Below are 16,126 nucleotides of genomic sequence, written 5' to 3' on the forward strand. Positions count from 1 at the left end.
ATTTTTCAATTTTATTGTGAGTTTAAGAAAATGGGAAATATAGATATCATGGGTGGCATTGGAGGGGCTATTTTTATGTCAGGTGTGTTATTTGCATTTATTGTAAAATGTTTTTATTCATGCCTATATATTTTAACATTATTAACAACAACAATAGCATTGGCTTGTTATTGTAAATAGCTGTTTTATTGTATAGTTCCACTGATCCAGAAACTATGAGGGGGGGGACACTCAACTTTTTTTGCATTTTGTTTGACTCACATCAACGAGCCAAAATAAAATATAATTAATGAGTATTAACTATATTTTAAATTTAAAAAAAAAAAAAAAATGTAAGAGGCAGGAAATCACAAAATCAAAAAATTGAAACGACACCATGGTCCTGCTGTAAAATAGTTTTTAAAATTTTTTTTTTTTTAATGTTGAGTTGTTTTTAGGTGCGAATAGGAAGGATATCACCAAATAAATATAATTGAGGGCATGCTGTAATATTTTTTTCAATTTTATTGTGAGTTTAAGAAAATGGGAAATATTGATATCATGGGTGGCATTGGAGGGGCTATTTTTTATGTCAGGTGTGTTATTTGCATTTATTGTAATAAAAAATTATTTATGCCTATATGCGTTGTTGTTGTTGTTAATAGTGTTATATATTTTAACACTATTAACAACAACAATAGCATTGGCTTGTTATTGTAAATAGCTGTTTTATTGTATAGGTCCACTGATCCAGAAACTATGGGGGGAAAAAAACGCATATAGGCATAAATAATTTTTTATTACAATAAATGCAAATAACACACCTGACATAAAAAATAGCCCCTCCAATGCCACCCAAGATATCAATATTTTCCCACTTAACTTATTGTAAATAACTTTTTTATTGTATAGTTCCACTGATCCAGTAACTAGTAAACCGCGCTTAACTTTTTTTTGCATTTTGTTTGACTGACATCAACGGGCCAAAATAAATTATAACTGATGAGTATTAACTATATTTTAAATTTTAAAGTTTTTTTTTTATGTAAGAAGAGGCAGGAAATCACAAAATCAAAAAATTTAAACGACACCATGGGCCTGCTGTAAAATAGTTTTTTGATTTTTTTTTTAATAATGTAGAGTTGTTTTTAGGTGTGAATAGGAAGGATATCCTCAAATAAATATAATTGAAGGCATGCTGTAATATTTTTTCAATTTTATTGTGAGTTTAAGTAAATGGGAAATATTGATATCATGGGTGGCGTTGGAGGGGCTATTTTTTATGTCAGGTGTGTTATTTGCATTTATTTTAATTTTGTTTGACTCACATCAACGAGCCAAAATAAAATGTAATTAATCAGTATTCAGTATATGGCTTGTTATTGTAAATAGCTGTTTTATTGTATAGTTCCACTGATCCAGAAACTATGGGGGGGGGACGCACTTAACTTTTTTTTCCATTTTGTTTGACTCACATCAACGAGCCAAAATAAAATGTAATTAATCAGTATTAACTATATTTTGCATTTAAAAAATTTTTTTTAATGTAAGAAGAGGCAGGAAATCACAAAATTAAAAAATTGAAACGACACCATGGGCCTGCTGTAAAAGTTTTTAGATTTTTTTTTTTAAATGTGGAGTTGTTTTTAGGTGCGAATAGGAAGGATATCACCAAATAAATATAATTGAGGGCATGCTGTAATATTTTTTTCAATTTTATTGTGAGTTTAAGAAAATGGGAAGTATTGATATCATGGGTGGCATTGGAGGGGCTATTTTTTATGTCAGGTGTGTTATTTGCATTTATTGTAATAAAAAATTATTTATGCCTATATATTTTAACACTATTAACAACAACAATAGCATTGGCTTGTTATTGTAAATAGCTGTTTTATTGTATAGGTCCACTGATCCAGAAACTATGGGGGGGAAAAAACGCATGTAACCTTTTTTTGCATTTTGTTTGACTCACATCAACGAGCAAAATTAAAATATAATTAATGAGTATTAACTATATTTTTAAATTTAAAAAAATGTTTATGTAAGAAGAGGCAGGAAATCACAAAATCAAAAAATTGAAACGACGCCTTGGGCCTGCTGTAAAATAGTTTTTTTATTTTTATTTTTTTTTAAATGTAGAGTTGTTTTTAGGTGCGAATAGGAAGGATATCCCCAAATAAATATAATTGAAGGCATGCTGTCATATTTTTTCAATTTTATTGTGAGTTTAAGTAAATGGGAAATATTGATATCATGGGTGGCGTTGGAGGGGCTATTTTTTATGTCAGGTGTGTTATTTGCATTTATTGTAAACAATTTTTATTTATGCCTATATATTTTAACACTATTAACAACAACAATAGCATTGGCTTGCTATTGTAAGTAGTGTAGCTGTTTTATTGTATAGTTCCACTGATCCAGAAACTATGGGGGGAAAAAACTTAACTTTTTTTGCATTTTGTTTGACTCACATCAACGAGCCAAAATAAAATACAATTAATGAGTATTAACTATATTTTAAATTTTAAAGTTTTTTTTTTTTTTTTTTATGTAAGAAGAGGCAGGAAATCACAAAATCAAAAAATTGAAACGACACCTTGGGCCTGCTGTAAAATAGTTTTTATTTTTTATTTTTTAAATGTGGAGATGTTTTTAGGTGCGAATAGGAAGGATATCACTAAATAAATATGATTGTGGGCATGCTATATTTATGAATTTTTTTCAATGTTATTGTGAGTTTAAAAAAAAGGGAAATAAAAAAAAAATTCTCATGAGGATATAATATATTATGAATTTATTGATATTATGGGTGGCGTTGGAGGGGCTATTTTTGATGTAAGGTGTGTTATTTGCATTTATTATAATAATTAAAAAAACATATATAGCATTAGCCTGTTATTGTAAATAGTTTTTTTTATTGTATAGTTTCACTGATCCAGAAACTGAGGAGAAAAAAAAAAAAACACTTAACTTTTTTTTTGCATTTTGTTTGACTCAGATCAACGAGCCAAATGTTTTACATTACAAATACGAACCTATAAAATGATAATGGTTACAGGCTTTAATGATGAATGTTTTATTATCCACGTCAAATCGGCCGTCTCCGCTCGTTTGCTTGCATTTTAAATGACAACAACGACTCGCACTTTTTTCGTTGCACTTCTTCATGTAGTTTGGCGAACTGGGGGAAATAATTGAACTGTCGTAATCGCCGCGACTTTCTGATGAGTCCATTGTTGGCAGACTGACGCAGAGAGAGTAATGGTACTCACATCCATTGGTGGAAGTGGCGGAGGTTCACTGCTGAGACCGAGGACAGGCTGAATCGCGTATGTCTCCTAGTCCACCTTTGGCGCTTCATTAAAACTTACATGTTCTTCAAAAATGGGCAAGAACAATGTCTGCATGTGGTTGGAATATGAGAGGGCAGCAAGAGCCATCGGCTTTCCTTTCAACCCGAGGTGTTTATCGCGTCATCAAGCCCTTTATTAGGTCAACAAAGCTCTGAATGCAAAGATTCTCACAACACTTAAAGTAGCGCAATATGAATTACTTTGTTTGACGTCACGTGACTTGTACGTCGACGCCGCGGTGACCAGCACCGGCATGTGAGGTTCATGTCCCCTCGGAATTATTAACTTATCATATATGCTTTATTTCAGCTGCAAAACCAAGCTGGGGGGGGATCTTAATTACGCAAAACATGTCTTAATTATCATCATTTTACTGCCCACGAGTTTAAACAATTGAGTACTTTTTTTTATTTTTTTATTTTTTTTTAATTTATTTTTTAAACCTTTATTAATAATATGCAACATTTACATAATTACGCAAAATGTCATAATTATCATCATTTTACTGCCCTCGAGTTTATAAAATTGAGTCCATTTTTATTTATTTTAATTTTTGTATTTTATAAACCTTTATTAATAATATGCAACATTTACATAATTACGCAAAATATGTCATAATTATCATAATTTTACTGCCCACGAGTTTATAAAATTGAGTCCTTTTTTATTTGTATTTTTTATTTTTTTATTTATTTTATAAACCTTTATTAATAATATGCGACATTTACATAAACACACAAAAGATGTAATAATTATCATAATTTTACTGCCCACGAGTTCATAAAATTGAGTCCTTTTTTATTTGTATTTATTTTGATTTTTTTATTTTATAAAATATGCAACATTTACATAATTATGCAAAATATGTCATAGTTATCATCATTTTACTGCCCACAAGTTTATAAAATGTAATCCTTTTTTATTTGTATTTATTTTTTATGTTTTTATTTTATAAACCTTTATTTATAATATGCAAAATTTACATAATTACGCAAAATATGTCATAATTATCATCATTTTACTGCCCACGAGTTTATAAAATGTAGTCCTTTTTTTATTTGTATTTATTTAAAAATATATATATTTTATAAACCTTTATTTATATCAATCAATCAAGAAATAATAATAATCAAAACAAGTACAGACATAGTACAAAAACAGTACAAACCAGCGCCAGGGGGTTGTAAACTCAATAAAGTAACACATAGAATACAACATATGTATATGTAACAAAATGTTCCGTAAATAATCCAAATTTGGAACTCAGCATCGTAGTTTTCACAGCTTTTTGGTTGTTAGAGGTAGAAAGCGTTTTAAAGTAGAGTTCTAATTCTTTTTTAAAGGCACACAAAAAATACAGGTCGTGTATTGAGAAACTTACATTTATGGACATAAAACTTAGCCAATGGTATAATGAGGTTGCAAAGGTAAAATTCCTTTTCAAATTTTTTTTCCATACAGTGTAAATCCAAATAGTACAAATTTGTCATGAATATTGTCCAGGATGAAATGCCGCCCTTCAATCAATTTGTGTAGATGACCGTGACGTATGACCCGGATGAGGATCAACTTGCTGGAGCCATATATCGGTTGTATCGATACCAAGGACGGCAGTAATATCAGCTCGGTTAATACAGTTCTTGCGTGTGTTTATTTTCAAATATCGTTCATATTGTTGATCGTCAATCACTTAGGGACAGTTGCTATTCCTGTCATTGCACCACATATGCCGCTAGGGGCGGCAGTGTCTGCTGCGCATGTGTCGGCGAAGAAGACGGTTGCCATAGTAACATCCACGTCCTCTGGTGCGGCTAAAGCGTAAGCTAGTTCTTTACATACGACAGCAACTTTATTTTGGTCCAATACGACAAGACGCCACAAAAGGTATCTATTTTGTTTCGTAGCATTCCGGTGATTAAGTGTTTACGTTTTTGGTGAATGCTAAGCTAACGTCACTGACGACGTTTAGGGAACACGCACGTCGTGAGAGGAGGTCAACAAGCGTCCATACTGTACATTTATTTATAGAATAACATCCCATTGTTCTCTTTTTTCACCAGTTGATAATGTCAATTAAAATGCGTCAAAACACATCTCGCCTGCGTCAATAACTTAACAGTAGTTAAAAATCGCCTCCACTGTATTTTGAATATGATGCAAATGCAGAGAAACCTGCACTATTAGACATTTTGCTGATTTGGCATTTGCCTCGACGAAAGTAGGTACGATTTAAATTGGAATACCCCGCAAGGGACAAGCGGTAGAAATGGATGGATAAACAACCTGGGTGAAGTTTTCCCCCCTCCCACACCTAACTTTTCCAAATATCTCTAAACTTGACCCAATCGTTTGTGCTGCAAAAATGTTAATTTGTGCCATTAGGGTTTTTAAGTTATTAAAAACCATGTCAAAGTCTCTCCAAACTTGTCCCCATCGTTTGTGCTATGTTTGGGCTGAAAAATGTTTTGGTTTAACTATTACAGTTGTTTTTCATTTAACGTTTTAGGATTCATAACCAGTCCCCCACACCTTCTCAAAATGTCCCTAAACCAGTCCCAATCGTTTGTGCTGCAACATTTTTTGGTGTATTTATTACAGTTTTTAAGTTATTAACAAATTATCAATAATAAGCCCGTCCAAAACGTTGAGAACTTAAAAACTATAACAGTTAGACCAGACTTGGGCAAATGAAGGCCTGTGGGCCGTTCGCGGCCCCGTTAATCTTTTCAATCTGGCCCGCTGGACATTCTTAACAGTCGCTATAGCCGTGTTAAGAATAACCTCCACTGTATTTTGAATGTGAGGCAAATGCAGCGACCTCAGAGAAACCTGCACTATTAGACATTATCCTGATTTAATAATAAATAGTAATAATGATAATAATTTGTAATGCACTTTACATTTGTTAAAATCTGCTACAAAGTATTGAAAAAATTAAAAATAAAATTAAAAAAAGGTAAAAAATAAAAATAGAAAGTTAGAACATATAATAGAAAATTTAAATAGAAATAAAAACATGAAAAACACTAGATAAACACTAGATAAAACATAGAAACATAGATAAAATAGAAATAAAAAACATGAAAGCACTGGATAAAACAGTGATTTGGTATTTGCATCGACGAAAGTAGGAACGATTAAAATTGTAATACCCCGTAAGGTGTAACAAAACAGTTAAGATGTGCGTTCCGTAGGAACTATTGTTTGTGTTGCAACAGGGACATTATTCAGTGATGCACTGGAAATGGAGTAGAGCTTGTCTGCCGAAGTTGCATAATAAAATACGGCCCAGTTTGGTCTAAATCATAAATTATTAGTCCGTGTGTGATAGAGAACAGAATTTACCATAAGGGACAAGCGGTAGAAAATTGGATGGATGGATAAACAACCTGTGTGAAGTTTTCCCACCCTCAACTTTTCCAAATATCTCTAAACTTGACCCAATCTTTTGTGCTACATTTGTGCTGCAAAAATGTTGATTTGTGCCGTTAGGGTTTTTAAGTTATTAACGGGTTATGGTTTTTATCAAATGTGTTATTATTCATAACGAGCCCGCCAACCATGTCAAAATCTCCCCAAACTTGTCCCCATCGTTTGTGCTATGTTTGGGTAGAAAAATGTTTTGGTTTAATTATTAATGTTTTTTTTCCATTTAACGTTTTATGATTGATAACCAGTCTCCCACACCTTTTCAAAATCTCCCCAAACCATTCCATTCCGTTTTTTTAGGCGGTCTGTCATAACGTTTTTAGCATTCAATCAGACATTATTGTTTAGGTTTTTGTATTAGTGTTCCTAAAAATAGATATACCGGCCCCCAGACACATTTCTAGTTATGATTAATAACACGTAAATGATATGTTAATAACATAAAACGAAAAATGTTTTCAGCACAAACGACTTAAACACGTTTGGGGTGATTCGGTCAAGATGAGGGGGCTGAATGACATGATATCACTAGTCAGAAAATGTATTTTAGAATAACTTAAAAACCCTAATGGCTCAAACAAAACATTTTGCAGCCAAACAATTGGAGATTTAGACAAAGGAGGGGGGGGGGGGGGGGTCAACTTCACACGGTGCACATATAGCAGAAGAAGCGTGTTTTAATGTTGCTAGTTGGGGAGACTAACTTATACATTTGTGCTTTGGCTATTGTTTGCACCTACAAGAACTAAACTATTACATTTTCCTAAAGTTGGTGTGAGTTTACAAACGTATGCTTGTAGTTATTTTTAAAATCGACCTACATTTTTGTGTAGTAATAATAACATGTGAAAATGGCACCTTTCAAACACCATAAAACACATGCGGTGGGAAAATTCTGCAAATCAAAAATCCAACAATCACATAAACGCTGCAATTTTAAAGACAAAGGAAAAACTCCCACACACTCCCTTAAACAACTACATCAAGAGAAATGCTACAACTTCACTGAAGTAAGCCAGGTTGCCAAGGAAACCGTTTTTAAAGACTATTTTACAATATTGTACAGCTACGGATTTTTATGGTCAAGTGTTTAACAATGACATAAAGGAAAATGTTCCTTCTTATTTCTACCAACTATCCTCTGAGAATTCTGCTCATGTCTTTAAAAACTGATACCCTTAGATCTGGTTCCCCTGGTCGCCTGGCTAACTTCCAGGTCGCCTGGTTAACTCCCTGTTTTCCCGGTTAACTTCCTGTTTTTCTAGCTAACTTCCTGGTAGCCTGGTTTACTTCCAGTGTAACTTTCTTGGTAGTGTGGCTAAATTCAGCTGTTTGCCTGGTTAACGTCCGGTTTTTCTGGCTATTGTTCTCTTTTTCCGGCTAACGTCCTGGTTGCCTGGCTAACTTCCTGTTCGCCTGGCTAATTTTTTCTGACTAATTTCTCGGTTACTTCATGGTAGCCTGCTTAACTTCTTATTTTCCTGGGTAACTTCCTGATTGCCTTGATTGCTTTTTGGTTAATTTACTGGTAGCTTGGTTGACTTCTGTTTTTCTGGCTAACTTCCTAGTAGCTTGGTCCACGTCCTTGTTGCTTGAGTAACTTCCTGTCAGCATGGCTAATGTCTTGGTTGATGCAGTAACTTTCTGCCAGTCTGGCTAATGTCCTGGTTAACTTCAGTTTTGTTCTGTGAAGTTGTTGTTTTCAGCGTTTGCACATTCCTGCGCATATGGGAATATAGAGTTCATCTGGAAAGTATTCACAGCGCTTCACTTTTTACACATTTTGTCATGTTACAGCCTAATTCCAAAATGAATGAATTAATTTTCGTCCTCAAAATTATACAGACAATACCCCATAATGACAATGTGAAAAGTGTTATTTTTTAATTTTCCAAACTAAAAAAGCACATGTTCATAAGTTTTTACAGCCTTTGTTGATGCACTTTTGGCATTATATATACATACATTTTCATATCATGGTCACTACTGCCTAGTTTCTCTTGTTATATTCTTATTTTTACTGTTATATTTTTATTCTTATTGTTGCTTTTTATTTTTATTTTTATTGTAATATTTTCTATTTTATTTCCATTTATACCCCCATTATTTACTTTTTACTTTTTAAATGTGATCTCAATTCTGTACACTGCTGCTGGAATTTAAATTTTCCCTAGGGAACTCTCCTGAAGGAATAAATAAAGTACTATCTATCTATCTATCTATCTATCTATCTATCTATCTATCTATCTATCTATCTATCTATCTATCTATCTATCTATCTATCTATCTATCTATCTATCTATCTATCTATCTATCTATCTATCTATCTATCTATCTATCTATCTATCTATCTATCTATCTATCTATCTATCTATCCATCTATCAGTTACAGCCTCAAATCTTTTTGAATACGATACCACAAGCTTGGCACACCTACCCTTGGGCAGTTTTCCCATTCCTCTTTGCAGCACCTCTCAAACTCAATTAGGTTGGATGAGAAGTGTTGGTGGGCAGCACAATGGCACAGGGGTTAGTGCATGTGCCTCACAATACGAAGGTCCTGAGTAGTCCTGAGTTCAATCCTGGGGTCGGGACCTTTCTGTGTGCAGTTTGCATGTTCTCCCCATGACTGCGTGGGTTCCCTCCGGGTACTCCGGCTTCCTCCCACCTCCAAAGACATGCACCTGGGGATATGTTGATTGGCAACACTAAATTGGCCCTAGTGTGTGAATGTGAGTGTGAACGTTGTCTATCTGTGTTGGCCCTGCGATGAGGTGGCGACTTGTCCAGGGTGTACCCCGCCTTCCGCCTGAATGCAGCTGAGATAGGCTCCAGCATCCCCCGCGACCCCAAAAGGGTCAAGCGGTAGAAAATGGATGGATGGAGAAGTGTTGGTTTTCCTTCAGGTTGTCTCTGTACATTGCTGCATTCATCGTTCCCTCTATCCAAAAAATATCAAAAACACCTCCTTGAGTATGACGTTTATTCTACCTCACTGTATTGTCATTAAAAATGATACCTGTAATAAAGACACTAACAAAATGTACACTTTTAGTGTAGTATTTTAAGTTTACATATATATATATATATATATATATATATATATATATATATATATATATATATATATATATATATATATATATATATATATATATATATATATATGTGTGTGTGTGCGTGTGTGTGTGTATGCGTGTGTGTGTGTGTGTGTGTGTGTGTGTGTGTATATATGTATGTATGTTAGGTCAGGAAAAAACACAGGCTATTTCTTCCCTACAAGCCTGTTTCCCAGGTTTCCCTGCTCGTCAGGGGATGTATGCATGTATGTATGTGTGTGTATATATATATATATATATATATATATATATATATATATATATATATATATATATATATATATATATATATATATATATATATATATATATATATATTGTTGCGTTTGACCAGATGTTCCTCCAAGTGGGATGTAAAACGCTGGTCAGTCCCAAGTTACTTAGATGACACATAAACTGATCTCGAATATACACCAATCACAGAATAGGTATTTTCTAATTTTATTGTCAAATATTTGAGAATAGAGACCAGCCTCGAACAACACATCCAAATGCGTAGCCCAAGTCGATCTGGCAACTTCCCGGAAAGCCCTCTCCTCTTCAGTATCTCCCCCCGCCCTCACTTGTCTCACCTCAAACACATGCTCATTGTCTCTTATCTTGAGTCGGCCTGGGAAGCACAGGAAGGAGGAATTCCTCCTCTCTGCCTTCTACTTCAAGGCCGGCCCAAGTGCGAGCACTTTGTCATGGGATGAAAAGAAAAGCAAAGAGTACAATATGGAACATTAGCTATATGTAATATGACTATGAAAATTAATAAGTAACACAAAATATGGATATATGAATATATATATATATCTTTCAATTCCCCCTTCAGATCTTATCCAAAAGATCTCTCCTACGAGAGCAACACCTCTAAAGCACTCCCTACATTAAAGTAGGTGCTGTTTTGGTTTTCGAGCAAGCTATCGATAAACAATCAAACCATAGTTACATGGGAGAGAGAAGGAGGGAGTCAACGTCAATGTCGTCATTGTCAGGGAAGGAAACTAACGGTCCCTGAAAGTCACCACTATGCTTGACCCCCTTCAGTGACATAGCAAGCCCAGAACCAGGGTGGGGTTGACCTTTGACAGCTCTAACAATGATGCGGGTGCATAGAGACCTAGCACAAGGGGCAATAAAGCATCCGCATGAGGTTATGACGGCCAAGAAAACTCCAATGGAGACCAGGGCCGACTTAATTAGGTCAGACCACCTGCCAAAGGTGTTATGAAGCCAATCTTTAAAGGGGTCAGAGACACCGGAAACTTCAGTAAGTTCTTAGGCTCTGAGGCCTTCTAAGGCGCTCTGGACCGAGCCATCGGGGGCAGCATTGTTAGGAATGAAGGTACAGCATTGGTCACCAAACATTGCACACACACACCTTCTTCCTTGGCTAGGATGCGGTCAAGGGCTATGCGGTTCTGGATGGCCATGAGGGAGGTCGGGGCAAGTTGTTCAGCAAGTCCCTCAACGGCGTCACGAGTCAGGTTGGTCAGTCTTCACTGATTATAAAAAACATAGTTAATGCGTTCTACATTTTTAGTAGCAGTCACAGGGAAAATAGCACCAATGATAGGAAGGTTCTCGAAACCTGCACAGGATTCACACCACAATTTGTGCTGTGAGGGGACCCCGCTTGGTTGTCCAATTGCATCAAAGTAAACACCATCAGGGTTTCTCATCAGATCAAAGGAGCCCTTTACACTCCTTCGAGATAAAACATGGCGGCGTCGGCGAGAAGTTAGAGAGGCCGCTGAGACAGGAGTTACAAGGGGAGTTAATTTGGTACCCACTAGGGTGAGTGGGGTCACCAGTCTAACCATAGCACAAAGCCCTACGGATAACGTTGGGATTCTAATGTACAATCTGTGCTCCCCACAATACCAGAATAAGTCAGCTCGTGCCCAAGGGCCTATCCTTGAGCCATCTATCAGTGTGGTGCACCAGGAAGGGTTAATGTCACCCAATTTGTTGGGGGACGAAGAGGGTCCTTTGAATTGAAAACACGTGTAATTCAGCTTTTGGGCCACAAATGGAAGAAGTCGGGTGGAATTGTCAACAGGAGGGTACACACTAGCCAACAAATCGCACCCTGGTGGCGTGGGTTCAGAGAACAAGGAAATAAGACAGTTTGAGCCATTTATGTCAGTCAACTTAAAAGGGGCGGGGTAAGTGTGGGGAAAAGGACGTCCGGCGGAACAAGCAACACAGTCACCCAGGTTTTGGCATCCACCTGAGCCACAGGTTTACCTGTACCCGCTCCTAAGGTCAAAGTTACCAGGCCTTCGGTGGTGATGTCATTAGCACGCACAGATGTGAGAGCCTTTGAAACACCACCAAGGTGGGGTGGTACTTTAGGTGCTACAGAGGGTGTAGAGGTAGTTAACGCCCTCTCAAGGACATTAATTTTAATAATTCCTTTAGAGTCTGTATCAGTCAGGTCAACCCCCAAAACAACATAAAAGGGACGATGGGCACCACTTACCAGCGTATGTTGTCTGCATCCGACACCAATGGTTCAGGGTTGAGTCGTCACAAATATAGAGGTTATTACCACGGTAATAGCTATTGTGTCCCCCGTAATTAATCACACTGCACAGGTCAAAAAATAAGTCTTGCTATCCCCTTTGACCCAGTCTATTTAAAGTCCGCTGTTTGTTCTTAGACACTTGTCAGTCACTGTCGTCAGGAAGGATGAACTGAGACACAAAAACAGTAGAACACGCCCAAGCACCAGTCCGTCAGGGAACACTACCGGGTGTAACCCTGCCTTTTGTCTATCAAAATCAGAGTAATTCAGGTAACGAAACGGGGATAAACATCAAACTTTTCACTTAATATAACGACACAGATAGTTATGCTGAAAACAAGCAAGAGAAATTGGATAACTTCGAGTATAAAGGCTGGTCTCAAATAAGGATATACAATATAGAAGTTAAAAAGAGTAATATAGGTAGAAAATCTCTCTCTCAGCGTCGTCTTCTGGGCTGTAAGATTATGTGTGTGTAATTAAAGCCTCGCTCTTCTATGACCTAGAGGGGGAGAGGTTACTAGCACAGTCACCCCTTATGTGTGTTACTTCGTTAACACACACACTAAAAATGAGTCGTTTTCTGCTCCCGTTCTTCTTCAGCTGCCTCAGGCTCAAAAGGCGCTGCTGGGGGGTCGAGTGGGGCAGATGTAGTGGCGATGTCAGCAATGACATCCGCTGGTAATCTGTCAGGTTCTTCAGCAGGAGTGTAGAGGGAGAGGTGGTACCAGGTGTCCCCTTTTCCAGATAGTCGAAGGGCGTGAGACGTCCGTTCCACGACCTTGAAGGGACCACCTGGGCTCCGTCCACTTGCGTTTGATGACCTAGATCTTGACCCTCTCAGCGGCCGGAAGGGAATCTGGAGTGGCGGGCTGTCATCCTCGTATCTGTACAGAAGAACTGGCACACAAATTCTGCATTTTTTGTGTAAAATACCATTTTGGTTTTACGCTGAGTCCTCCTTCCATGGCGGCTGCTGGTCCTGTGAATGGCTGACCTGTATGCAGCTCATAGGATGAAAAACTCAAAGGGCGGTAAAACAGTTTTATTCACGGACCTTTGAATGATCATTAACGCTAATTGCAACATGTCAATCCAATTAAATTTGGTCTGTGCACAGATTTTAGCCAATTAGTTTTCAATGTTCTGGTCCATCCTTTCAACCTTACCTTGGGACTCAGGATGGTACCCCAAACCTGTGTTCTAGTCCGAAAGCCTTTTCGACCAAGGCTAAGTGAGGTTTTTTTTGTTTTTTTTTAAAATGGTTGCCGTTGTCTGACCTAATCTTTTTGGGGAAACCATGTCGGGGTACTAGGTCATTCACAAGTCATTTAATTACTGGTTGCATCCTCTTTTGAGGCTGTTGTTGCTTCCGGCCAACCACTGTAATTGTCAACACAAGTCAGTACGTACCTTTTCCCTTGTACCGTATTGATCATATCAGTGAAATCAAAGACTATACCTGGTTCACCCTCACCTCCTCCATATTCTAAATTTGATTTATTAAAGTACTATCGATGTGTAAAATCGTTATTTTCAAATTAAAATTAGTTATAACTTCTTACCCACGGGAAAAATGTTAAAACTATGGAATGTGTCAGAGTCGGATGATTGTCGATTTTGTTCCAAGGAGTCTGTATCCACCCTCACTCACCCCCTTCTGTTTCTGAAAAAGGACTGTGTTAGTCATACTATCACTTTCAGAAACATCTAAGAAAAAGGTCAGCTAATAGTCAAGTAGCGGAGGACAAGTCATGTTTGAGGTCAATGATAGTCTCTTTAGCCTCTGTGGTCCACTGGGGGGTGTTGTTAGGGTAGGGGACCCCTTAGCAATATCACAAATAACTCAAACTCAACTAAACCCTAACTTTTATGTAACTTATTCAATATGGTGAAAGTAACAACATATGCTCATATTTATATTGTCACAAATACAAGAAAAATACTACCCTTATGGTGGATGCTTTAGCAATAGTATTTTGAAATTTTACCACACCTGGTGGCCCCAATAATTGATTAAGTCAAGCTCATGTTGTAGAAAGTCGAATGATGCGGACACGTTTGTTACTGAATACTTTCTATCAGACTTCTGCCATGGCAACTTTGTGTATGTAATGAGCAACTATAATTATTTGATATGCTTAAATGTGTAATGTGTCGTTTTAGCTCAGCTGTTGTGTAGCTGCTAGCTCCTCGTAGCCTACAGGTGTCTAAAGTGCAGCCCATAGTTATGTGTTTAACATAACCATGGGCTAAACCTAAACAATTGAAAATGTGGTATTTGGGTGTCGGTGTAATGTTTGGCAGCTACGCCGTGTCTTATCATTGGACCTAAGTTCTTTGGTTTTGTAGGCGAGACAGAGAGCAAGGGAACAATGTGGGACACAATTGTGTCCATCTTATACCATGCTAGTTGTTTCAAAGATAGGTCAACATGAGCAACCACACCTTGAGTTCCAACATATATAAATATACAAAGGAGTCAAAGGTCTCCTGGTTCGAGTGTCTAACTGGTGATCATAACATATGGCGAGTCGGGTGGCAGAACACACGGAAGCATCTCAGTCAGTCAGGGTTTTCACTGTTAGAGCAGTTGGATGTCAGCCATTCCTGTTGTTTCAGGCTGTGGTATGAGCTCATGGAGGAGCCTTGGTAGTGGTGTCGCAGCTGGGTGGTTGAGCCGTCAGGTAACACCAGGAAGGTTCCTTCTGTGCGATATTGAATGTCAGGGTACAGTCTGTAAAGGAGGTCATTACCAATCTGGCAGGGTGTGTGCAGGTCAATCACGAAGGGGTGCTTTAGTGTGTGTCCCGCAATCTGAACCGGAAGTGGTTTGGTGACAGGTAACCTTCTTGTGACCCCAGCGAAGCCTTTGACCTTTAAAGAGGAAGCACACAGTTTCTTTGGTACCTCTGCATTCAGAATCGAATGGGTGGCACCAGTGTCAATCACGAACTGATAACATTGTCCGTTGACACTCATGTCCAGCAGGGGGCCAGTCTGTATCTCCTGCTGGGGCTCCTGCGGTGGGCGTCCTTTGCCACGCCGGTATAATGTTCGTTTGCCGGCAAACCGGGACCTTTCCTGTTCAGAAATATTCGGACATTCTCGAGCCCAGTGACCAGGCTGGTCACAGGCAAAACAGTTTCTTCCCCGGACTGACTTTGAAGCACCGTGTTGTCCACCACCCGAGTCCAACCGTCTGGTCCCACGTCTGTTGAGGATTCTTTCCTCCACCTGTTGGAACTCAAAAGCAAGGTCACCCACTGCTGAATATATCCTAGCTGATCTTTGACCTTTTGGTTCTTTTAACCTTTTATTTTCAGCGATCTGTAAATTAAGGAGTTGCTTCCTTGCTGCTCTGTCACTAGCCTTATCATCCTCATCTTGAGGAAAGAGACTGCGCATAGCAGTAGCTATGTTTGTAACGTATGGTGTTATCGGTGAGGTCGAAGATTCAGCCATTAATCCTACTTGTTGTTCTGTATTTTTGCCATCTTGTGTGGAAACACAACGATACAAAATGCTTCTAAAGTCTTCTACTGAGAGAGTGTACCCTGCTGTTAGTTTGTCTAACGTGTTAAGCCAAAGACTCCCACCTTCAGACACCGGTGGAAGTTTGTCAACAATGGCTTGCATGTCTGCCACAGCAAAAGGCTTATATTGGAATCTGCCGCTATTATCAGGAAAAAGTGGATATGCGTGTCCCTCCAGCTTTTTTGAGCGTATGT

General features: G+C 37.7%; 2 protein-coding genes across 3 annotated transcripts in view; one reads left to right on the forward strand and one right to left on the reverse strand.

The window, feature by feature from the left end:
• The window catches only part of LOC133630160 (cyclic AMP-responsive element-binding protein 1-like), a 77,765-nt gene extending 74,267 nt beyond the window's left edge, over window positions 1–3,498 (reverse strand). Inside the window, exon 1 of the mRNA XM_062021554.1 lies at window positions 3,252–3,498. Within this exon, the coding sequence (XP_061877538.1) occupies window positions 3,252–3,257 (6 nt within the window). The 5' untranslated portion in view covers window positions 3,258–3,498. The remainder of the gene's footprint in view (window positions 1–3,251) is intronic.
• A 1,574-nt stretch (window positions 3,499–5,072) lies between these two features.
• Window positions 5,073–16,126, forward strand: part of ift74 (intraflagellar transport 74) — a 62,310-nt gene continuing 51,256 nt past the window's right edge. Inside the window, exon 1 of one of the 2 annotated variants that reach the window (XM_062021556.1) lies at window positions 5,073–5,150. The gene's annotated coding sequence lies outside the window, so the exon portion shown is untranslated. Of the gene's footprint in view, window positions 5,217–16,126 lie in introns of both variants that reach the window. The other variant, XM_062021555.1, reaches the window with a different exon arrangement.

This window comes from Entelurus aequoreus, linkage group LG15 (assembly GCF_033978785.1).
Source record: "Entelurus aequoreus isolate RoL-2023_Sb linkage group LG15, RoL_Eaeq_v1.1, whole genome shotgun sequence".
In the NCBI taxonomy this organism is placed as follows: Eukaryota; Metazoa; Chordata; class Actinopteri; order Syngnathiformes; family Syngnathidae; genus Entelurus; species Entelurus aequoreus.